Source organism: Oreochromis niloticus, linkage group LG23, assembly GCF_001858045.2.
Source record: "Oreochromis niloticus isolate F11D_XX linkage group LG23, O_niloticus_UMD_NMBU, whole genome shotgun sequence".
Taxonomy (NCBI): domain Eukaryota; kingdom Metazoa; phylum Chordata; class Actinopteri; order Cichliformes; family Cichlidae; genus Oreochromis; species Oreochromis niloticus.
Genome location: NC_031986.2, coordinates 35,233,372 through 35,257,700, shown reverse-complemented (window position 1 = coordinate 35,257,700; position 24,329 = coordinate 35,233,372). Strand labels below are relative to the sequence as shown.

Below are 24,329 nucleotides of genomic sequence, written 5' to 3'. Positions count from 1 at the left end.
TGATTCTAAATTCACACAGGAGTGTGAATGGTTGTCTTCCTCTGTGTGATAGTCTTACAATAGACCGGTGATCTCTGGTGACTTTATTTCCTCATCAGTATGTATTCTTTTAATCTTCCTTTTGTCACGATGACCCTTTAAACGGTTTAATTGAAATGACTGAATCAACAAATGTTTCACTCTTGTTGAAATCGAGCTGATAATAAAAAAGATCACAATTGTTACAGAAGGATATTACAAAAGGATATAAAATGTCAAACGATATTTTTATTTTTTTATTTCTGGTCACACTTACAGTGCAATCAGAAATTACATTTCAGTAATGCAAAAGTAAAACTTAATTAGCTCGTCAGTAGACTGAAGGTATTTTGAGATGTCATAAAGACGTCGGGCTTATCGGGATGTTTGCAGCTGTTTTTGTAGTTGGAAGAAACACCACCAACAGTGTTTAACAGAAATGAGGAGCATCATTTACACAATACACTCCCCACTCACTTTAAAATACTGTGCATGTGTTGGAATATACATATGCTGCACACAGAACACCACAGATGTACATTTATATGTGTTTCATTTATATTTAAGCGTAGACTACTCTGCAAACTTTGAGAAGACTGTGGTTGGTGATAATCATCTGTTGTTATCTGAAGAGAACAATAAAACAGAGTAGAGTGTATTTGCACTGAGTGGGTAATTGTTCCACTGGCTGAAGGGGAAAAAAGAGTTTTATAAATTTAAGCAATTTAAATTAATTTCTATTGCATCTGTAAAGTGACCTTTGAGTGGTGAAGTATATATTGTTTATGTTTGTACTGTATGTGTAGACGTGTATGTACTTATACATGTATATTTTCTGAGTATACATCATATGGAAGACTGATTTGTAAATAATTAAACAGCATTAATGAGGATATGATTAAATAACTGCTAACTTTCAAGTGTGTAGATCGTGTGGAATATAATTATTCATTGCAACATGATTTTTTAAGTATTGCAACACCAGTTACTTTACATTAAAAAAAAAAGAATAATTGCATTTAAGTAGTGTGTAAGTAATTTTAGGTTGTGCCTAAATTTTGAGTATTTGAAAGGAAATACACAAATACTGTAAGTAATTTTTAGTACTGTATAGGTCATTTTAATTCATATGTAATTTATTACTTGTAGAAATCTTATATCATAAGTACAGTGTATTTTCAGGACATGGGTCATATGATTAAGTGGATTAACCTCAGCTAACTTCCAGGTATTTAAAAGGAAAGGACACATTCTACAAATTTTTGATAGTATTTATTTTTTTAATGCAAGTTGGTAAATGAGAACAGTCTTTATCACATTTATACAGGTAAATTAAAAGGACGACTGAACAACAGAACATCCATGATGTACATCGATATGATGAAGATCAAATAAAGATGCAAAAAAGAAAGAATAACCCATAATACGAACCCTGCCCTAAGAAGTACGGCATATTTATGATGTAACATGGGGAAATAGTGACTGGTTTTCCCACATTTTTTTACTGTTTACTTTGTATTTTATTGTTACTTTATTATTTATGATGTTCAAAATAAAACAATCAGTTAAAAAAAGGAAATCACATATTTAATACTTTTCATTTTTGGTTACACTGACAGAGAATCAGAAATGCTGACATTTCTTTAATATACAAGCCAAACTTTCAATGAAGTTTTTACTCCTCATATTTTCGGGATTTCACAATCCGGTGAATCCACTGAAGGTATTTTGAGATGTCTGTATAGACGTTGGGTTTATTGGGGTAACTGCAGTTTCCTTTATAGTTGAAAGAAACGACGCCATAAGCTGACCCATTGCACACCAGAGGACCACCAGAATCTCCCTGTGAGGAGGAAGAATTTTATTCAGTGTTTTATATATTTATCATCAAGGAACCAGTTTAAACTGAAAGGACAGAAAACATACCTGACAGAATCCTTTGGTTGTTTCATATCCACCTGCACAGATGACATTGTCAGGAAGATCATCCCATAGTTTTATACAGACTTGTTTGTCAATGACGGACACGTTCGCCACCATCAGCTCATCAGCAGGTTTATTATGATCAGTTTTAGTTTTTCCCCATCCAGCCACCTGACACACTTGGTTTTCGTTTAGGTTTATTTCAGCAGGTGGAAGCTGAATTCTTTCTACGCCATGGCCCAGTTGAACTTTCTCAGACAGCTGGGGACACAAAGTAAAAATAGAAATGTCTATTTCAGTCCAAATTAATTTTACTCATACAGCACCAAATCACAACAACAGTTCCCTCAACGCGCGTTAAATTGTGAGGTAAAGACCCTACAATAATACAAAAAATACAATTAGAATAATAAGACCACAAATATGTATCATGTTAAAATGTGAATATCTCCTTACTTTAATCAGCATGATGTCATCACCCAGTCCAGCATCTTTATAATTTTCATGGATGGTTTTGTTTTCAATCTTTATTTTTTGATGATTACCGTTCTTCAGATTGTGGTTGCCGAGAACAACGTATGTGGGGCTCCTGAAAGAGTAATCAATGAGAGGAAATCAATACATTTTCTAAATGTGTTTTAACCCTAGAACACTATTGCCGGGTGATTTACACCCGAGCAAATACATTTACATGATTTCTCTCTCCTGCAGCTGTTTGCGTGTCGAGGAGCCTGTGCCTTCACCAGGGAAGTCTCAAATTTCCCAGGAATGGGTGGACCAAAGACCAGCTTTCCAGAGTCATTATTTTGTTTTAGGAGTTGTTGTTTTTTTTTCATTTTATTAGACATGACACAGTTGAAAGTAAAAGACCAACACTCTAATTTGTCATGTGTTGTCATATTTTGATATATTTGATTACTTTTTATTGGTTATATTATATCGGGTAAAAATCACCCGGCATTAGTGATTGTGTTACTATTTATAGCGATAGTGTTCTAGGGTTAATGACATGAGTCAGAGATTACAGCAGAAGATGTTTGATTACTCACGCGTTATAACAGTGTGCAGCCGAGACTACAAAGTCCTCCTTGATGAGAAATCCTCCACAAACATGGTGACCATTGTTGTTCTGCACAGAGGCCATGTACTGCATTGAGTTCTCTGGGGCTTTTTCACCATGTATGATGTCACTTCCATGTGCTGAAAAGGTCCAATCAAATCAACAAAAATGAAGATAATGTTCCATTAAATGATCAGAGGACAATAACAAAGACGTCAAATTCTTACAGAGCTTTCCGAGGAATGCCAGAAGATGGAGGAGCAGAAATTTCTGCAGACCGAGCATGATGCTAGCAAAAAGGTTACGTTGTGTTTGTAGAAGTGTCAAGGTGAACCTTTTATACAGCAGTTTGATTTGATAGTCATCAGATTATCAGTCTTCTAACCACATCCTTCACTCAAGATGAGTCTGCATGATTCCTCATCGTATATATGATCATTAAATCAGAAAGATCTGCAAAAGTCAAACTAAAAGTGAGCATATATATATATTTATGTGTGTGTGTCTGTGTGTGTGTGTGTGTCTGTGTGTATAAATGTATAAATTAATTCACAGTCTAGGGATATTCCAGGTTTGGTGGGCCATGTTGTCTCACATATTATGAGCACAGTTCACAGCAAACTATAGATGAACTGCACTGTGGCCGCTAAAGTGATTCTTTTCCAGATGTGTGTTGGTGGCTAACACCCTCCTCAACTCCAGCTGAGGAGGGTGTTAGCCTCTTCTTTTACAGAAGTTGAGGACCAGAGACAGACACACACAGGTGAAACGCTCACCACTGAGAGTTTTCAGAGCAGCCAGCATTAACTGGGGCAGTCATAAACATGAGCGACTATATAGAAAACGAGCCGTTGCAGAGCCGAGTGTACAAACCACAAACTTGTTATAGTTTGATCACGGTTATCAGTACAAAAACACATGTAAGAGTGGGTCTGGGTTTCAGAAGGCTGCTGGTCGTCTGGTTCAGTTTTCTTCTTTGTCAGCATTTGCTCTTAGAAGAGAGCAACGCAGAAAATATAAAGTTTAATCACTTTGAGAACTTTTGTAAATATCATTTTGTGTCTCGTAATGAAAGCTTTACAGGACAAAAAGGAACCGCGATAAATGAAACTGGCTTTTATCTTCAGTTATGTTCAGCTAAAGAGCAAATGCTAATTTAGATGTGAGTGAAATGATTTTTCTGAAGCTTTTGTAACAACAGCAAAACACAAAAAACAAGAAGCTTAAAGTTTAAACCTACAGAGGCAGATGTAGAAGTACAATAATGCTGTGTGTGTGTGTGTGTGTGTGTGTGTGTGTGTGTGTGTGTGTGTGTGTGTGTGTGTGTGTGTGTGTGTTTGACATACCCTTACCCTTACCCTAACTGTAACCTAATTGTAACCCTGACACTAAAACCACATTTTGAATCCCAAAAATGCCTTCAAACTCATGGGGACCAGGATTTTGTCCCTATAAGGGCTGTTGGTCCACACAAGTATAGTAAACTTTCCATTTTTGGTTCCCACAAAGATATGTAAACAGGTCACACACACACATTCATTAAAAACAAGTGTCACATTTATAGATAGATATGAAACACCACCATGCTCACTCTCACGGTCTGTTTAAATTCTCAGAAAACTGTATGTGAACCACAGGCACCGCTGCTTCTAGATTCGCTGATTCTAGATTCAGATATTAAGATTGAGCATACAGTGAATCTCTGACTGTGAAACACAAACGCTCTCTGAATGAGCCAGAACACAATAAAGTGTCTCGAGCTGAGCTGGCAGAGCTACACAACATGACCCTAGCACATTTTAAAGGAGCATCATGACTCATCATGACTCTGATTTCTCAGTAGACTGTCAGTAATGTGTTTATTGAAAAAGAAGTAGCGCAGTAATCTCCAGAGGTGGGAAGTACTATACTTGAGTATTTATATTTATGACAACTTTAAACTCTTACTCTCTACTTTAAATACCAAAATTTGAACTTTCTTACATTTCTAAAACAGTTTGAACACATTTGAGGTGAGACATTATTTCACATCACTGCGCGCCGTCGAACAACGACCCATAGACGACTCTCCTGCTGGTGTGTCATCATCAGTGCTCATCACAAGTAAAGTGAAGAGCACCGAAGTCCTCGGTGTTCACATCACAGAGGACCTGTCCTGGACTAGCAACACCAAATCAGTGAAAAAAAGCCCAGCAGAAACTGCACTTCCTGAGACAATTGAAGAAGACATCCTTAACACAGAGGCGCCATAGAGAGCGTCCTAACCAGCTGCATCACAATCTGGTATGGAAACTCCCACACGTCCGACCACAGAGCCCCTCCAGAGAACAGTGCGGACTGCTAAACGCGTTTTTAGCAGGTCTCTTCCCAGTCTACAGGATATTTACACCTCATGCTGCGATCTTAAAGCCACTAACATCATGGCTGACCTGCATCACCCCTCACCCTTGCACTGTTCCACTCTGTCTGTGTACTATTGTATTTATTTATTTATTCTCTTTTGTTTCTATTTCTATTCAAGTACAACACATAGTTGTACTTATTTGTAGTTTATCTTATTTCTGTACAGTTGTGTGTGTATATATATATATATATAAAAAACAACACCCGGCACGCCCCTGCGGGCGGTTTATCCTTCAAGCTCGGTATATGGCCCATATACTGCAAAGAATTACGGCCCTTTGTATATATATATATATATATATATATATATATATATATATATATATATATATATGTGTGTATATATATACATACATACATATATATATATATATATGTATATACATATATATATTTGATATACCATAATTTATTCATATAGCACTTTAAAAACACAAGGGCAACCAAAGTGCTGTACAGCAGAAATATAAAAAGTACAATAAGAATAATAAATACAGTGAATAAATAACAATAAAATAAGTGTCAGTTACCCACTAAGTTGAAAGCCAGTGTATAAAATTGAGTTTTTAACTTGGATTTAAAGACCACCACTGAACCACATAGCAAAATTGGTATGGCCTGGATCTGGCCCACACAATGTGCTTATACATGGTCCACATACTGCAAAGAATGATGGCCCTTTGGTGGCCCAGATCTGGTTTGCCAGATGTGGCCCACACAGAGGCCAGCACAAGGCCTGTTGCAGACACACTGGTGGTCCTGTGCTGGCCCATGTGTGGACTACCTCTGGCAGACCTGATCGAGGCCACCAAAGGGCCATAATTCTTTGCGGTATATGGGCCATGTGTAAGTTGTGTGCAGCCATGGGCCAGTTGTAGACACCCTGCTGGCCCTGTGCTGGCCCAGAACAGTTTCAGCTCTGGCCCCAGATGTCAGCCTAATGTGTACCTTAATGGAGCCATGTAATAACAACATGTGCCAGAACATGCAAAAGTAACATGGCAAAACTCTTTTCATACAGTGAATGGACTGATTCTTACATAGCAATTTTTTTGTACTCGGATTAGTCAAAGTGCTCTATACAACATGCCACATTCACCCAATCACACACTTTTTCTAAACTGAGTGCTTCCTAACTACATTCATACACATTCACACTCTTGACATGCAGACTGCAGGAGCCAGGGATCAAACCACTAGGTAGAACAGGTGACCTGTTCTACCTCCTGAGCTACAGCCACCCACTTGCAAAGATGAGTAAACTGTCACTAGGTTTTGGATAAAGTGTCCACTCACAAACCTGTCAAACCTGCATTTGAAACGTTGGCTACCATAGCAGTATAGTATTGCAACATGGCACGAGGGTCTTCTAACGAAAATAGGAAAATAGGAACATAAATAGTGCCATGATTGCCAGACCTGCCAGCTTGATGCCGGATCCAAGGAAGACCTGGTTTCTATGGGCCTGGGCCACATACACCAAACCACAATCAGGCCAGATATGGCATGCCATCACATAAACAGTGGCGTCATTGCCAGACCTGGCACACATCTGGTTGACAAATTTCTGCAGACCGAGCATGATGCCAGCAAAATGGTTACGTTGTGTTTGTAGGAGTGTCAAGGTGAACTTTTATTGAGCAGTTTGCTTCAGTGGAAAGTACCATTATCATATGTAGTAAATGTGGCTTTCAGCTGCATCCTTTACTCAGTGTAAGACTGAAACTGGTGTTATAATCATGTTCATCAGCTTATCGGTGTGAAACACACTCATCATGTTTAGTCATCATTATTTTAACTCCATTTGCTGCTCACTTTTATTCATGTAATTTAAGAGCCTTTGGGCCTCCTGATCATCTGTGGTTATAAATCACTTTCAATGGGTGAAACCTCATCTGTAACACTGAGATTCTTCTCTGTGGAAATCACACTCGGTCAGTTTGATCGTGTGGCTGTTTTGTAGCTCACGCTCATTTCTGAGTGTCTGCAGTGTTATTCAGAAAGTTTTAAACATCCTTCCTTTAAATCTTTAGTAGCTGTATCACTCTGTGATGGCTGGTTGCCCACAGCTGGTTTTGAAGAAGCTACTGAGGTTTGCTCTGTTTGCTGACTTTTATATTTGGTGTGACCTTGGGCTTGACCTGATTTCCACCTAAATTAAATCATCAGCACAAGCTGCTATTGGTTTCTGTCATCACATAAAATTTTAGCATTGTTAAACAATTATTATTAATTACTCTTTGGTGTAGCTCAAGGATACTGAAAAACATTTGATCCCTGTTATAATCTGTAGCTGAATCTCACAGTTATGAGAGTGATGCATTCACACTGGATACAGACTAAAAACTGTGGTTAGTTGGAAACACACACCAAGAAATTCATGCTGGGAAACACGTTAATGATTGAAAACATTCCAGAAATAAGTGGCTGCTCGATCACTTGAAGGTGAAGAAGGAAGGATGAGGAGGTGAGAGGATGGAAGCACAGCTGTTTTTATTTCAGCTGCGTTCATAGAGCCTGGTGATGGTTTAAAAGCTTTTAGTCACAGCAGGGCGAGCACAGCTCATACTAACAATGTGACAGTGAGTCTGGATGCTTGAGCATTGCTGAGGAACCGGACTGAAGTCGTCGTCTGTCTGAGCGCGCTCTTTGGCCTTCGTGATGTCGCCATCTGCTGGTGATGGACTCAGACTGGCCTCTAAACAAACATCAACTTCTGGCTTTGAAATAACTTTATCTCTGGCTCATGTACGGGCAGCATGGGGTGGGGCAGTCTGGGGACCCCAACAGTATGCATGCCCAGCTGCTAGACATGATCCAACATAGCTTAGTAAATGCAATATTTAAGTTTAAAGTCTACATTTAGTCCAGCTTTCTGTTTTTACTATTTTCACTTCTCATTGTATTGAGTATGATCTAGCCATAATCTCATGAAAATATTATTGGCCATTAAAATATAAAGGCTCGTTATTAATCTTTTATGACAAAGTCATATGTTTTGGAACCAAATGTGGCACCATCCCAAGTTGTTTGAAAAGCACGTTGGGTGTGGTAATTCCTGGAAAACCACTGCCTACAAATAAAGTAAAGTACTTATCTAAAGTAAAGTGGCTTCTTCAGTTCACGGACTGACGGACCTCATCACAGAACAGCTTTTCTTAGCGTGGAGCTCTGGTAAGTCCTTTCCTCGCTTTGGTCAGGAATGCGTATGATTGATGATTTGCTGGCAACAAAGAAAAGGACGTTTAGTTTTTCTTTTACAATTTCAGTCGCTGCTCTGCAAAGCTGCATTTGAATGTGATGATGTGCACACAAAACTTCTCCAACTCTTAAAACTCTGATGTAATTTTTTTTAAAGTCATTATTATGCTAAAGTGTGAAAGAAGCAGGATGATTGTTGATGAAAAGAGAAGAATGCATTTTTAATACAGACACGTGCTGCACTTTTGCCTTTCTCCTCCAGTTTAGCGCCATTAAAATGAATGGAAATGCTTTTATATTCTGTATTCTTCTCCTGAGCGTCACCTTGTCCAGTGGTGAGTAAAACTGATTTCCCATTAAACTCAATTCTCTATTAATGTTACAATCTAAGCTGAACAGAAGTGTAGTGTTGTTTGTTTAGTGTCAGAACACACCTAAAACACATGTGCATGTGCATGCATGTTCTTGATGAAGTTGTCGCTTGTTTCCAAGGTTTCATAACCGCAGGAAACCATCAGAAGACAGTTTAAGGGTTACTTTTTATACAGTTATCATGTCACAACAAATAAATAAATAATTATTACCAGCACAGAGGATTGTGAGCATTCTCGGTATGTTGTTATGAGTTAGTTTACTAACATGGCAGCCAATCACAAACGCATATAAGTCAGCTTTACAACCCAACACCGACTGGCTATCACAGTATGAGGTGTGTGGATCAGGTGTTTGCACCGAACATAGCCGCGATAGTAGTAAGGCTAATAATGATCCACTATAGTTTTATTTAATGCTTTATATATGTGCAATAATGAATCAAAAATAAAAATTCTTATTTTTTGTTCAGAATTTATAAGGAAAACACAGCTCACTGAACCTAATGACTTTTCCTGTCCTGAGAGGAAATTCCATCCATACATTTACTGTAGGGTCCACCTTACAATATAAACTACCTTGAGGTAACTGTTGTTGTGATTTGGCCCTGTTTAAGTAAAACTGAATTGAATTAAAAGTGCTGCTGAGTTTGTTTTATAAGCTTTTTTTTTTATGCATTTCTCGAGTCAAACATGACCAGTCAGTCAAAAAATAGGCGTAAATAAAGTCAATTCATTTTTTAAAAACATGTTTGTTTGTTTTTTAATAACTGCATGGTCTTAACCCTGGTCACTGTAAAGAACAGCTGATGTTGTAACACTGTGTACAGTACTAACGCTGTCGAGACGTTTGCTCATATTGGTGTGAATTTCTTCAGCCTGTTACAGGCTCTAGAACGAACCACCGCTGATCTGATATCATTATTTCTAAATAAAAGTGGAAAAATGAGCTATATATGTGTTGTGCTGTGAAATCTACATGATCTTTCACCATAAATCCCAAATAAATCGATTACCCTGCATTTTTGTTCCTTTAGCCTATGAAGAAGGTTATATCAGGCTGGCTGGTGGCCAGGAATACTCCGAGGGCCGTGTGGAGATCTTTCACGATGGAGTTTGGGGGACGATTTGCGACGATGGCTGGGACATAAATGACGCTCACGTAGTGTGTCGACAGCTGCGTTTCCCTGGTGCAGCTGAGGCTCCTGGATCAGCTGCGTTTGGCGCCGGTAACAAAACCATGACGCTCCTCTTACACGCTGCATTTCAGTGGTTAATGGCTAGACTGTAATTGTGTGGCATTTTTGGTTTTAGGGGTCGGTAACATTTGGATGGACGATTTAACCTGCGGTGGGTCGGAGATTAACCTACTCCAGTGTACGTTTCCTGGCTGGGGGGTCCATAACTGCGGTCACGGCGAAGATGCCGGAGTTAGATGTGAGAAAGGTGAAGAAATCAGCATAAGGATATAAGTCTCCAACCTCCTCTGAGAAATAAAGGTCAGAAAGACATTTGTCTTAGAAACAGGTGTATTCACTGTGTCTACGTTGATCTCTATCAGGGGCGGAGCCTCAGAGCAGGGACTTCAACCACGAGTACACGTTGGACCACAATGCGAGCCTCTCTCAGCAGCTGGGCGAGCTGTTTGACAGCAGACAGGACTGTGACGTGGACATTGCAGTGGCGGTGGATAACAACATAGTGGAGACCATCTGTGCTCACAGGGTCATCCTGTCTCTCAATTCAAACCTCAAGGCTTTGCATCCAGACCTCAGCAGCCTACTCATTAATGTCTCTTCTGATTGCAGCCAACATGCCAACATATTTGTCAGGTATAAAAAGTTCACACTTGCACATATTTCTATGTAAACCTGTGATCTGTCAATCAAATCTTTTAATTTCAGATACTTCTACACGAGGAAGATTACGGTCACATTGGCCTCCTCCCACTGCATCCTGAAAATGGCATCTGACTGGGGCCTGACTGAATATCATAATGAGGCTGCAAATCTCTTCAGACTGTTTCTCCCTGAGGATCCCACCTTCCAAAGTCAGAACTCTCTTTATGAGTACGCAGTTCGCAGAAGTGACGACACACTGCAGCAACTATGTCTTCGCTACCTGGCGTGGAACTGCGAGGCACTGATCAACTCCCCGGCCTGGACAAGCCTTCCTTTTAATCTGGTCAAAGCACTCCTTTCTCGCTCAGACCTCGTGGTGCGTAACGAAACAGTCGTCCTGAGCGGACTGGAGAGATGGGCAGAAGCTCGAGGAAACGCAACAATGCGTGAGATACTTCTAAAGCTCGTCCGCTTCCCGATGATACCAGCTGAGGACTTATACAGTCTTGACAGCTCAGAGTACCACGCTAGCAAGCTGGAGGGGTTTCAGTTTAATGCTCTTCCTGTAAAAATGCTCCTCAGCGACCTGACAGAAACCATCTACACACCCAGGATTTACACTGGCAGACCGTGGAGCTTCACCTTCAGCAGTCAGGAGATCCGAGCTTACCAGCACTCCGGGGTCTACATCCTTCGAGGCCAGCGTGTCAGCAGCCTGACGTCTGATTTACAAACACCGGTTCATAACAGCGCCTATTTCGCTTTTCACACCATGCGCTGGAAAACCACGGCCTACGTCAGAGAGGAAGACTGCACAAAGCAAAGTGTTACTTGTGCTTCTTTACCAGCGATCAGCTTGAAGATTGAAGAAAAGAATTTACCCAGTGAGATGGAGGGCCGCATCCGTTACAGCAACAGGCTCGTTCTTATGTGCGCAGGAAGGCACGTGTTCCACGTGAACGAATTTAATGCTGTTGACAGCGACAGCCCCATAGCTGTTCCCAGCATCTCAGAACAAGTCTACCCGTGCCACTCAAACCTGTTCTCCTACCAGGTGGTGGTACGTCCTCAGTACTCAACAGATTAGATCTGACTAGAGAACTTTAGAGAAGGAGCGTGTGCGTCAGTGCAAGAACTGCACACACATAATGCTTTCTGCTCTCTCCTTCTTACGTGCAGCGGCTGCAGGTGGAAACCTCACACTCAAAATTAAGGTGGCTACTGGAGCAGGTAGAATTGGCTTCATGCAAGTTTTCTAAACATGAGCCAGCTTGTCCTGTAGTTGCTGTGGAATGCATCGCTGTGGCTTGTTTGGGCACATGGTGTTAGTGTAAACCTGGGCAGAGAGCAGTATCACCGCATTTCTATCTGATGATAAATGAAAAACTAATAAAAAAGGTCTGGTCTACTGTTATAATCACTCTGTGGTCTGCAGAAGATCATCTTTTATTATGCAATGTATGTGTAATCAGATTACAGTGTAATGTACAGTGTACTGTAATGTATTTGATTCACTGAAAATATTTACTGTCACTGCCATGACAACAGTCCAGCAGTCTTAGCACAATCTGTCTGTCCTAATACAAACACAGTAGAATGATAGAATAGAGACAGTTAAAACAGTTATTAATAATACCTGTTAAAGTCTGCTGTATGTAATAGAGTGTTTAAACATACTGCAGGCTGCCTCCTCCTATGGTGTCAGTTTGAAAATCCTTCATCGCCCAGGTCTCAAGTTATCGCATTCACAAGACTTTCTTGAGGTGAAGGTCACTGAGATTTGAATTCATCCAAGATTTTGTGTAGAGACACCTGCGGCCCACCCGCCCAACGGTGGGGTGATGATGATACCAAAGGCTGATGGATTGAAAATAAATATTTAAGAAACAAAACAAACTCTTTTCCAATGAAGTTACAAGTAAAGTTAAGTTACATAAGTACAAATGTATGATTGCTAAATCATTAATGAGCACAGCTTGTTTCAAGGTGATGTGTTTTACGTCATCAAATTATTTCAGCTAATTTTAACACAGTACGGAGGCCAGGAGCATTCATATTAACTCTGCTGCTGTTTGTTTCTGTTGGTTTTTAAGTGTTTTAAAGAGTTTCCTCCACTGAGGTATGAAATAAATTCTTCTTGCACTTCTTTAAATGGGACTGGTGTCAAAATCATAAACACTTTTATGTTATGGAGCTGGCTTTTAGATCCTGCCGAGCTTAATTCAGCAAAAACAGGCAGAAACTTTTCTGATAAACGACGCTTCTCATTTCCTCACTTTAATGTTTTGAATACTGTGACTAAAGTAAAGGGTCTAAATCAGGGGTCTCAAACTTAAATGAGCTGTGGGCCACGGCTGGTACTGTCGTCTCATTGGAGGGCCACTTTAGTGTTTAAGTAGTACAAAAAAACCAAACAAACAAACAAGAAAACACTTTTTTTTTTATTTCAGATATTGTATAACAAGTCAAAACTGCAAACATGAGCTTATTTTTTTTCTCACTTTTAACTAACTGGAGCCTTTCATTGAACTACCAAAAAACCACATTGGTTCTCTCTTTCTGCCCAGACATGCGGCAGCACTTCTGCTATAATTTTGTTTGTATTTAACAAAATAAAAATGCAGATATAAGTGTATACGTTAGTTTTTGACTCTCTCACTGAACTAACACAGCCAATCCCTCCGCATGTTTGTACTCTCTGCTCATAGTTCCTTCATATGAAATCATTTTTGCCTTTTTAAAGAACTTATTTTAACATTGCACTCAACAACAAACAAATCCTCCCTAACAAAAAAAGTCACTTCAAAGGCCAAATTGTGTTACATTTCTCACGTCAATGTACGGGCCGCAAGTTTAAAACCCCTGGTCTAAATGCTTGAGAGCAGAGCCCCTCTCCACAGAACACCAGAGAACGGCCAGCTGCGCTCGGTGCTGCCAGCAGGGGGCGGCATACGGTGGGCCCGGTGAGGAGGACAGGCTGCCGGAGGTTTGCTGCCCTCCGCCGGCAGCTTCCCGGTAAATGTGCTCGGTGTCGGAGATAAAGGAGGAACCGCTCGGCCGCTTCCGGTGACTGAGAGCTCCACGGTTTCTGCACGATCCCGCCGACGCACAACTCACCGAACGGCGCCCGCTGCACGTGCACGCGCACGCGGCAGCGCTTCGTGGTGTTGGCGGAGAAAAGCGTCACGGTTCGTGTTTCTGTGAGCTGGTCTGACAGGGTTCCTGTTCCACGGTGACACAAAGCGCGGATAACGGCACGGCACGGCACGCTGTGGAACATAGAGAGGGAGAGAGAGGGGGGGACGGTAAAGCAGCACAACGAGGAAACCAGCCGCGCAGCCGCGGACGCCTTCAGCTCGTTCTCAACAACCACCGGACACGGACCGGGAACGAGCCGCTCACACCGGGCCGCGCACAGGCTCGCTCCCTGAGACATGGGTGAGGATAACGGAGCTCTGGGTGAGGGTGGGGGTGAGGGGGTAAACGGCAGGCCTGTTGTCAAGAAGCAGGAAACAAAGGCCCGCCGAGCTCGTGAATCCACGAAGGGCGAGTTTCGGTTTCCTCCTCATCACGTGTGCACGCGCTTATTATCATTGAGCTCCTGCGGTTATGAAGGATGCAGGCTGCCATGAACCTGTCAGTAATGCGCGTTTGTTTGTTTCTGATCTGCCTCTGAAACACAGTCAGTCTGCAGTCAGTCTACACATACACACGTAAACGCAGCAATGTGACGTTCACAGCCTGCTGCATGAGAATACCGTTCATGCATTGTACCAAGCCAACATCCTAGTTTTACTTTGTGCTTCCACAGGATCAGAGCCACCCAGTTCTCCACAGGTGGTGGAGGATGGAGGAGAGGAGGATGAGGAGGAGCTAAGCGGAGGGGAAGAGGCAGACTTGCGGTCCAGCTCAGGCCGGGGCTCCCTGCTCACCCGCAGGGGCATCACCCTCAGAGTGCTCCTCAAGGATGGCCTGGTGGAGCCCGGGGACGGCGTGCTAGCCATACACTATCTGGTAATAACACGGAGCAGTTATGTGAACATGATTCTGACTTACCACAGTATGCGTGACTTGACAGGAGGTCATAAACTCCTTCTTTCTCTCCTCCTGCAGGGTAAGAACTTTGTGGGAGACCTGCTGACTGATGGGAAAATCCGATGGGTGGAGACGGGCCAGATCTTCAACTCCCCCAGCGCCTGGGCGACTCACTGCAAGCGCCTGGTGAACCCGGCCAAAAAGTCTGGCTGCGGGTGGGCGTCGGTGCGGTACCGGGGACAGAAGCTGGTCCAGTACAAAACCACCTGGCTGCACAAGTACCAGCCCAGTGCCGACATGGTGAGAGGAGCATGACTGAAGGGGAGCATTCCTAATATTTGGTGCCTCCATTACAGAATGTATTTTTAAAAATGGGTTAGTACAGATTTCTAAGCCTATTTTATTATTCTTGCTTTTAGACTTTAAACTGAGTTTTTAATGTTTAAAGTCTAATAATTAAGTCATGACCTTGAGTTTCCTCTCACCTGTGTTACTCATGAACACGTCCTCTCACTGCGTCCTCTGGTCACATGACTTACAGGAAGTAATATCTGTGAGAATATCACTCTTTCCCAAAGCTCTTTTTCCATTTCACCGATGAAGTAAAGCACAACACATCCACCTTGTGACGCTTGTTTACAGTATAAACAACTCATATTTTTAGTAACTGTGATGAATACAGGAAAAAATTATTATAAACACAGATGTCAAAGTAAAACTCAGAACAGGTATAAGAAATTAACAGTGTTACTAAAAGTGTAAAGGTTTAGACGTCTACTAAGATGATTACTTAGTAGACGTTATAAACATTTAAACCTTTACAGGATTATAATTTCTTAACTGTGTGAAGAAGATAGTTTTTATTTTCTTATCTAATACATGAAATTTCAGCTCTGGCAGTGAAACCACGTAAAAACTGCACGTTGTCGTGGTGTAACACAGAGCCAGCATCCATTGTGACGGAAGCGCCGTTATGTCTTGTCCAGCCTGTCGCCTGCAAATGAACTAAGACGATGAAACGATTTAAAAATGTAAAAATGAAAAACGGTGGTTAGCATCGTTGCCCCACAGCGAGAAAGTTCTTGTTCAATTCCACCATCAGGTCAGGGTCTTCCTGTTTAGAGTTTGCATATTCTGTTCATGTTTCCGGGTACTCCGACTTCCTCCCACAGTCCAAAGACATGGAGTTAGTGGGGATAGGTTAATTGTAAATTGTAAATTGAGAGTGCGAATAGAGAGAGATTTAGATTAGATAAAACTTTATTTATCCCTCGGGTGGGCTCCTCCGGGAAATTGAGTTTCCAGTAGCACAGCACCGACAGAAGTTGCAGAATGTGAGCAGAAATATACCAAATATACACATATATAAATACAGAGACATATATAAATACAGAGTATACAATAGGGATAAATAGAATAAATAGGAATAAGAATACCAGGGAATTGCACGTTTCAACTATTGTGAGTCTATTGCACCGTTGGATATTAAAAAAGAGAAAAATAAATAAATATATATATATATGTATACAGTTAAGCCCATAATTATTCATACCCCTGGCAAATTTTGACTTAAAGTTACTTTTATTCAACTAGCAAGTTATTTTTTGACTGGAAATGACACAGGTGTCTCACAAAAGATAATAAGATGATGTACAAGACGCATCATTGTGGAAAAAAATATTTCTCAGCTTTTATTTACATTTGAGCAAAAAGTATCATGTCCAGAATTATTCATACCCTTTACAAACTGTCACAGTCTCTGGGAAAATCCAAAGTTCCATACCATTCCAAATAGTCAAAGCTGTTCTAAAGCATCCTAATTACCCTGATTAATTGGAAATAGCTGTTTTACTCAACTCAACAGGTGAAAAACAGCAGCTCTCTGCAGGTGGTCTGTGGACATTCATGGCTAAGACAAAGGAACTCAGTGAGGACCTGCAGCTGTGCATTGTGGCTGCTTACAAGTGAGGAATGGGCTACAAGGCCATATCCAAATGTTTTCAAGTTCCAGTGGCTACAGTGCAAAGTATTATTAAAAAATACAAGATGTTCCGCACTGTGGAAAATCTCAGAGGACGTTGTCGGAGGCCAAAAGTGAAACCTGTGCTGGCCAGGAGAATAGTGAGAGAGGTGAAAAAGAATCCAAGGATCACCACCAAGGCCATTCTGGTGAATCTGGGCTCTGCTGGTGGCAATGTCTCAAGGCAGACAGTCCAACGGACACTGTTGGGTTCCACGGATGCAGACCAAGGAAAACGCCACTTCTCCAGGCACTTCTAAGGCATGCAAAAGCTCATTTGGCCTTTGCAAATGCTCATCTGGACGAAGAAGAAGGTTTCTGGTCTTCAGTGTTATGGTCAGATGAAACAAAAATTGAATTATTTGGTCACAATGATGTTGCCTTCATTTGGCATAAAAATGGAGAAGCCTTCAACCCAAAGAACACCATCCCCACTGTCAAACATGGTGGTGGGAACCTAATGCTTTGGGGGTGTTTTTTAGCCAATGGACCATGGAACCTAATCACAGTAAACAGCACCATGAAAAAAGAGCAATACATGAAGATTCTCAACAACAACATCAGGCAGTCTGCAGAAAAACTTGTCCTTGGGAACCAGTGGACATTTTAGCACGACAATGACCCAAAACATACAGCAAACGTGGTGAAGAAATGGTTAGCAGACAACAACATTAATGTTTTGCAGTGGCCTAGCCAGAGTCCTGACTTGAAACCAATTGAGAATCTGTGGAGGGAGCTAAAGATCAGGGTGATGGCAAGAAGACCCTCCAACCTGAAAGATTTGGAGCTCATTGCTAAAGATGAATGGGCAAAAATGCCTGTGGAGACATGCAAAAAGCTGGTCTGCAATTATAGGAAGCGTTTGATTGCTGTAATAGCCAATAAAGGCTTTTCTATTGATTATTGAGAAGGGTATGAATAATTCTGGACATGATACTTTTTGCTAAAATATAAATAAAACCTGAGAAATATTTTTTTCCACAATGATGCCTCTTGTACATCGTCTTATTACCTTTGGGGAGACACCTGTGTCATTTCTGCTCAAAAAAGAACTTGCTTGTTGAACAAAAGTAACTTTAAGTCAAAATTTGGCAGGGGTATGAATAATTATGGGCTTAACTGTATATATAAACCAGAGTGTCCAGCTTCATGCCAACCACAGAGCCAGCCTTCCTGATTAGTTTTTCCAGCATGGACCTGTCCTTCTTTGCTGTGCTGCTCCCCCAGCACACCACAGCATAGAACAGTACTCCGGCAACCACGACTGGTAAAACATCCTCAGGAGCTTCCTGCAGATGTCGAAGGACCTCAGTCTCCCGAGGAAGTACAGTCTGCTTTGGCCTTTTTTATACAGTTTGTGTGACTCCATGTAACAAAGTTCCTCACCAGACTCCTGTACTCCTCTTCCTGGTCATCCCAGATACACCCCATGATGGCCCTGTCGTCCGCAAACTTCTGAATATGGCGTGATTCAGAGTTATAGCAGAACTCAGAGGTGTGTACAGGGTGAAGAGAAGAGGGGACAGCAGAGTTCCCTGTGGTGCTCCTGTGCTGCTGACCACAGTGCCAGACGTGATGTCCTTCAGTGACGTACTGTGGTCTGTCAGTGAGGTAGTTGGAGATCCAAGTGACCAGGCAGGGGTCCACCTCCATCCTGTCCAGTTTCTCCTGGAGCAGACCGGGCCGGATTTTATTCAAGGCACTTGACAAGTCAAGAAAGGATCCTGACCGTGCCTTTTCCCTTGTCCAGGTTTGAGTGGGCTCTGTGTAGGAGGTACAGGATGGCATCCTCCACGCCGACATCCGCCTTATATGCAAACTGTAGTGGATCCTGGGCATGTTGTACCTGTGGTTGGAGGAGGTTGAGAAAGAGCTGCTCTAGAGTCTTCATAAGATGTGACGTCAGTGCCACCGGTTGGAAGTCATTCAGCTCATTGGGCTGGTTCTTTTTGGGGACCGGGACGATGCAGGATGTCTTCCAGAGGGCGGGCACTCTCCTCAGTAGCAGACTGAGGTTGAAGATTCTTTGTAGCAGCTCCCCAAGTTCAGCAGCACACGCCTTTAGCGTCCTAGGACACACCTTGTCTGGGCCTGCTGCCTTGCTGGGGCAAAGCTTCCTCAGTTGTCTCCTGACCTGGTCCACTGTGACACTGGGAGTGGATTGGAAGGTTGAATGGTTGTCTGTGACAGACTGGCGACCTGTCCAGGGTGAACCCTGCCTCTTGCCCTAAAGACAGCTGTGATAGGCTCCAGCCCACCCGCGACCCTGACAGGGATAAGCGGGAGAGGATGGATGAATGGAAAATCTTTTTAATCACACTGTGAAATACATCGTGTCCTTTTTTTAGACACTTATTTATTAACAGCCTCTTAACCACGTCTGCAGCGTGACACCAGGGACATTTTGTCTCTTAGAAAATGTAAATGTGAAAGCGAGCCCATATTCAAAACATTTATTAACTTCCTGTAACAGAAGGAACACTTGATCCGTGTCATATTGTGAGCTGGACCAGTATATATTTTTCTCATAGTCTAAAATCCCCGAAATGTGGAGTGATGGTATAAGTACTCGGAAAGACCCTTTTAAACAGATGTGGTGTTAAAAATAAGGAGTGGTTCTAACGTTTTGTCAAAGGGCGATCGAGCCTTTAAACATATTAAAACAGGCCAGGCCGTGAAAATAGAATAAAGGTTGTGGTTTGACACGACAGTTAGCTGGTGCTGACTCACATGCTGACGGGGGAAAAGGAAACGCAAAGAAGAAGAAAAATGTGATGGTGAAATCGATTTGGAGTCTCTGCCAACAGGAAATGATGAAACATTCATTACAGTAAGGTAAATCCAGTGTAACCAGAACTTTACTTTGACATTTGTTTTACTTCCTGTGATGTCAGAGCTTGGTGAGTGAGGAAGATGATGACGAGGATGAAGAGGAAGGAAAGGCAGCTGTGCAGGCAGACGACAAGAACAAAAACACCAAACCCGGACTACATGGTATCATTTCCTCCTCTCCCTCCTCCTCCCTCTGCCTTTCCCTCCTCCTTTCCTCCCCCCTCCCCTCCTCTCATCCTCATCTGTTCGATGTTACAGATGTGATGGTTTCACGGAGGACTGACAGAGAGAGAATTCCCGTCAGATATTGCACTTTGGGCACCCGAGATGCTGCCAGGTACCACCTTACCTGACTTCTTTCACAGCTCTGTGCATGAAGCGAATCAGAGTACGATGAAAGGTGTGCTTGTGTCCTCAGAGATCCACACACACTAGTGGAGCTGTCAGCCTTCTCAGCCATCAACAGGTTCCAGCCTTTCAATGTAGCCGTGTCCAGTAATGTGCTGCTGCTAATGGTGAGCGTTAACATGCTTTCAAGCAGACCAGCTTCACACTCATCACAGGTAAAGAGACTAACTTGCCCACTTCTCCCGCTGTAGGACTTCCATTGTCACCTGACCACCAGTGAGGTGGTGGGATACCTCGGGGGACGATGGGATACCAACACGCAGCGTGAGTGCGACTTTATCCAACAAAAGAGAGCATAGTGATCAAATCAGCAGAACGCCGGGCTAAAGCTGCCCTCCTCTCGCTCTGTATTTCAGTGCTGACGGTCTTGAGGGCTTTCCCGTGTCGGACCAGGCTGGCAGACAGAGACTCGGCTTCCGCTGTTGAGGAGGAGGTAACGCACGCAGAAACACAGAGGTGGAAAAACCCACTTCAAACACTTACAAGCTGCAGTTTACAGCCTGGCAGCACGCATTTCCACACAAACCAAAGAAAATGCACTTGAATCTTTGCCTGCGAGCTGAAGGTTGTTGCTGTTGATGTGTCTGCCTTTAAAACGATGTTTAGTAGTTTCTTGCATCTGACATGCGAGTCTTCGAATCTGAAGTCGAGCAGAAGCTACAGGAATGCAAAGACTCTGCAACCAAGTTGTTCTTGGCTTTGACGTCTAGCTGAGACTATCTTAGCTTTTAGTTTGCAACACACAGTTTATTATAATGCAAAACTGTCATATTTACGTTTTAGTGTATTTTTGGATTGTATTGAATCTTTATTTTGAACATGTTTAAATAGTATAAGAACAATGAAAGAGGAAAAAAGAGACAAACAAAGGAAAACAAAGCAATAATAATTATAAATAACTTACATGTTCAAAAAGGAGCAGGAAGAAGCATGAACTTATTTAATCCCACCCCCTTTTCACTGTTTAGTAACTCATAGTCTAGATTGTGGTTCGTCCGACCCTGAGGAGCAGGCAGCAGCAAGGATGATTCCCTGGTTTGATCGGTTTGTGCTCCTGTTGGCAGAGTTGGGAGGAATCGTTTCAGTTAGTTGCGAGTCTGAGGTCGCACAGGATTATTTGACTGTTTGAATATCATTGGATATTCAGTACTGGTGCACCTTTTAGCCCTGACCACACTTGTTACCACATGCAGTGATCCGATTGGTCAGATCCGTTTATTCACGTGTGAAAAACTAGGGAAAAAAATGTAGCTTGATCCCCCCCCCAAAAAAATCTGCAAATTCGTCCTGTGAAATTACACAGTTGGTGTGAACGGCTGCATGAAGAACAGATGAGTCCGAAAAATAGTTTTAACACTTGGAGCATTTTCACGACTTTTACGTGTCCGGAGTGTAAAAGCCTTCAGGCTTACAAAGTACAGCCAAAAAAATCAGAGCAGTAGTTTTTCTGTGATTTCTTTGATTTGATCCGATAAACATGAAAATCAAACGAGCCGTCCGTCATTGTTTCTTTGTTGTGCTTGCCGTCTCAGATTTGTCAGAACCTGTTCATGCGTGGGCTGTCGTTGGTGGGCTGGTACCACAGTCACCCGCGAGGTCCGGCCCTGCCGTCGCTGCAGGACATCGACTCACAGATGGACCATCAGCTGAGGCTGCAGGGCTCAAACAACGGCTTCCAGCCCTGCCTGGGCATCATCTGTGGTACGTCCTTCATAACGGTGCTGCAGATCAGGTTCACTGAGTATTAATCGGTGCACTGCACTTCAGACGGGATGATGTATTTAAACTATTTTAAGAAAGATGTTAGTAGATCGCAGGATTATACGCACATTTCAGAGTTCTACAGGATGTAACAGCTTTATAGAGTTGAGGTTTCAGCAGATGTTGCAAGATAACAGGTGTCAGTATCAGCCTTGCAAGCAGTTCAAGGGTAATGTGGGAATTTGTCGAGAAAATAAATGAAAAACGAGCTGTAAACAGCTGGAGCTTCACTGTAGCAGGAACAAATGATGAAGGTGTACCTAATGCATTTTAATTATTATTAATATTACAGAGTATAATTATTAATGTTTGCAGTATAATACATTTGAATTAAGCATCAGGTAGGTAGGGTTCTGTAAGTGCATGGAGACACAAACTCAAAGGGTCAAAGGTCAGTAAAAGATCCAAACTCGGAGATGTGGTTTCCACTTTTATGGTCAGTATTTTCTATGAAATACGCTCGCTGTCATGAAGCTTGGTTCTGTTGTTGGAACATGATACTAAAACCTCAGTGTGCGCGAGCACAAAGCTCAACATGGCCTCTGTCAGACTCACAAAGCCGTGATCAGATCCTGACATCTATTTATACCACAGCTCACAGTGAAGCCTGTTAATGGTCAAATCTACATGTTGATATAGGTTTGTGTTTGCAAACAGAAAAAATATAAGAACTCTCTGAAACTGGCTCCGTGTCATCACACACGCAGCCTCGGGGTTTGGTGGCTGAGCTTTCATCTCTTTTCTCTTTCAGGTCCGTATTATCACGGAAATCAAGGCGTGGCATCAACAATAACTCCATTTTGGGTCGTGCCGCCACCTGAGGTGAGTGCTGCAAGTGTTTGAACTGGTTCCCTTCACCTAAACGTACAGCCTGGAGCCAGAACTGGCCCATCAAAGGGTCTCATAATGAGTTGTTCAGTTTCGAAGCCTTAGTCGTGGCCATCGTTGGCTCAGTCCACAGAGGCTCTGTACAGCAGCGTTTCTTTGTAACGTGGAAATTTCAGACGTGCTGTCGTTGACCTTCTCATGAAGCTGCTTATCGTCAGTTTGTATTAAAGTGTGACCGTTTTCAGAATAAACTCAAGCTTCTTAAGAGGAAATGGAAAACTGTTTAGAGGTCAGCAGGTTAGGTTGCAGTGTCAGATGAAACGGGTTTGAGTTTTTCTGACACATGTGGTCTCTTTCTGCAGCAAAGACCTAATGACTACGGCATCCCAGTTGCTGTTGAGGTCACTTACGTACAGGACAACTTCCTCACCAGTGATGTTCTTAATGAGATGGTATGATACTGCAAGATGCATCGTATGAAAAGACTGGAAAAAGCTTCTGTGATGCTGTAACTAATAAAAAAAAAACAAAAAACCTCTGCATAGATGCTGCTGGTCGACTACTACAGGGCAGCTCCTGACCTCGTCCAGTTCAACCAGTACTGGTGTCCTGATACGACCATGCTGGACAAAATTAAGGTGAGTTAAAGTCTCGCTGTGTACCTGATCAGATTGCATGCCGGCTGACTGAGCTCGTCCTCCTCCTCAGGGCTCTCTGAGTTGCCACGCTCCCAAAGACCAGGCCTACTCTCAGATCCTGGAGCACGTCTACAGTCAGCTGGGGAGCATGCACTGAACGGATCACCGTCGTTCACTTCAAACGCCTTTCTTTTTTTACAGAGCTTGCAGGATTGGTGTGAAATACAATGTAAACCCTGCTTTAAAAACATATAGATGCCTCGATTGCTCGTACGTTAGAGTGATATTTACCTGTAATACAGCATTATCGTGAGATCAGACAAATACATTACAGTGGCTGTGATATTAGCTGCCCCAGAAAGTTGTTTTTATTAGAGGAGACCCAAAAAGCAGCATGTTAGAAAACGTGAGACCTCGCTCTTCTGCTTCAGGACACTACCCAGAACCACGTTGCAGAAGACAAATCGGCCTTTTACCTTCTACGCATGGACCTAAAGTATGTGCCTGTTTGTGCCAGTAACCTGTGGCAATGAGCAAATATCGACAGATATATACAACGTGAACTTTTATGTATTATAATTGCCTTTTATTGACAAAGCCAATGGATCGGCGTTTGGGGAAAAGTGAAAAGCAGTGCAGAATCTACGACAGCGACCTTAAGTGTGCTCTGCAGCCGGGTTTGTAAGTGCATCAAGTCCGCTGTGCCACAAGTTAATTTTTCAGTTTCACTAGTGAAGTGAACAGGTGTGTGTCTGTGTTTGTGCCAGCGTGTTGTGAACGTGCCCGTCTACTGTCTTCCTGTCAGGTTGTGTGAAACTTGAGTCCTGTTGGTTAGGAACACACATTTGCTTCCTCTCTACCTGTACTGTATTTATTACTGCCTGTGGATTGTAGAGGTACATCTTTGAGGACAGAGCAATGCCTTAAGCCTGCTGATTGATGATCCACAAAGCATTAAAATATACACACTGGAACTATTTAAACACAAGT

The 24,329-nt window shown here is 42.3% G+C and overlaps 3 protein-coding genes across 5 annotated transcripts; 2 read left to right on the top strand and 1 right to left on the bottom strand.

The window, feature by feature from the left end:
• Positions 1–13,614, bottom strand: LOC100696024 (trypsin). 3 transcript variants are annotated; one of them, XM_025902868.1, is made up of 6 exons: positions 12,454–12,536; positions 8,502–8,627; positions 2,991–3,138; positions 2,398–2,530; positions 1,945–2,202; positions 1–1,861 (listed from the first exon to the last, which is right to left on the bottom strand). In XM_025902868.1, exons 3-6 carry the CDS (start codon positions 3,092–3,094, stop codon positions 1,694–1,696), a joined length of 663 nt encoding a protein of 220 aa, XP_025758653.1. In that variant the 5' UTR covers positions 3,095–3,138; positions 8,502–8,627; positions 12,454–12,536; the 3' UTR covers positions 1–1,693. The 3 variants fall into 3 exon arrangements, with proteins under 3 accessions (XP_025758653.1, XP_025758654.1, XP_005478805.2); XM_025902869.1 differs by lacking the exon at positions 8,502–8,627 and having other exon boundaries at positions 2,991–3,141; positions 12,454–13,614; XM_005478748.4 differs by lacking the exons at positions 8,502–8,627; positions 12,454–12,536 and adding an exon at positions 3,229–5,587 and having other exon boundaries at positions 2,991–3,141.
• On the top strand, positions 8,484–12,740 carry LOC102080938 (galectin-3-binding protein B). The gene is made up of 6 exons (XM_005478747.3): positions 8,484–8,578; positions 8,868–8,940; positions 10,014–10,205; positions 10,291–10,422; positions 10,538–10,808; positions 10,881–12,740. The coding sequence occupies exons 2-6, from the start codon at positions 8,883–8,885 to the stop codon at positions 11,902–11,904; spliced, it is 1,677 nt and encodes a 558-aa protein (XP_005478804.1). The 5' UTR covers positions 8,484–8,578; positions 8,868–8,882; the 3' UTR covers positions 11,905–12,740.
• Positions 13,615–13,788: 174 nt separating the features above from the next.
• mpnd (MPN domain containing) lies at positions 13,789–24,322 on the top strand. Its single transcript, XM_013275110.3, has 13 exons — positions 13,789–14,255; positions 14,629–14,831; positions 14,931–15,152; positions 19,767–19,866; positions 19,963–20,041; positions 20,123–20,219; positions 20,304–20,376; positions 20,469–20,545; positions 21,645–21,813; positions 22,625–22,695; positions 23,064–23,153; positions 23,247–23,339; positions 23,410–24,322. The coding sequence occupies exons 1-13, from the start codon at positions 14,252–14,254 to the stop codon at positions 23,494–23,496; spliced, it is 1,365 nt and encodes a 454-aa protein (XP_013130564.2). The 5' UTR covers positions 13,789–14,251; the 3' UTR covers positions 23,497–24,322.
• The last annotated feature ends 7 nt before the right edge of the window (positions 24,323–24,329 follow it).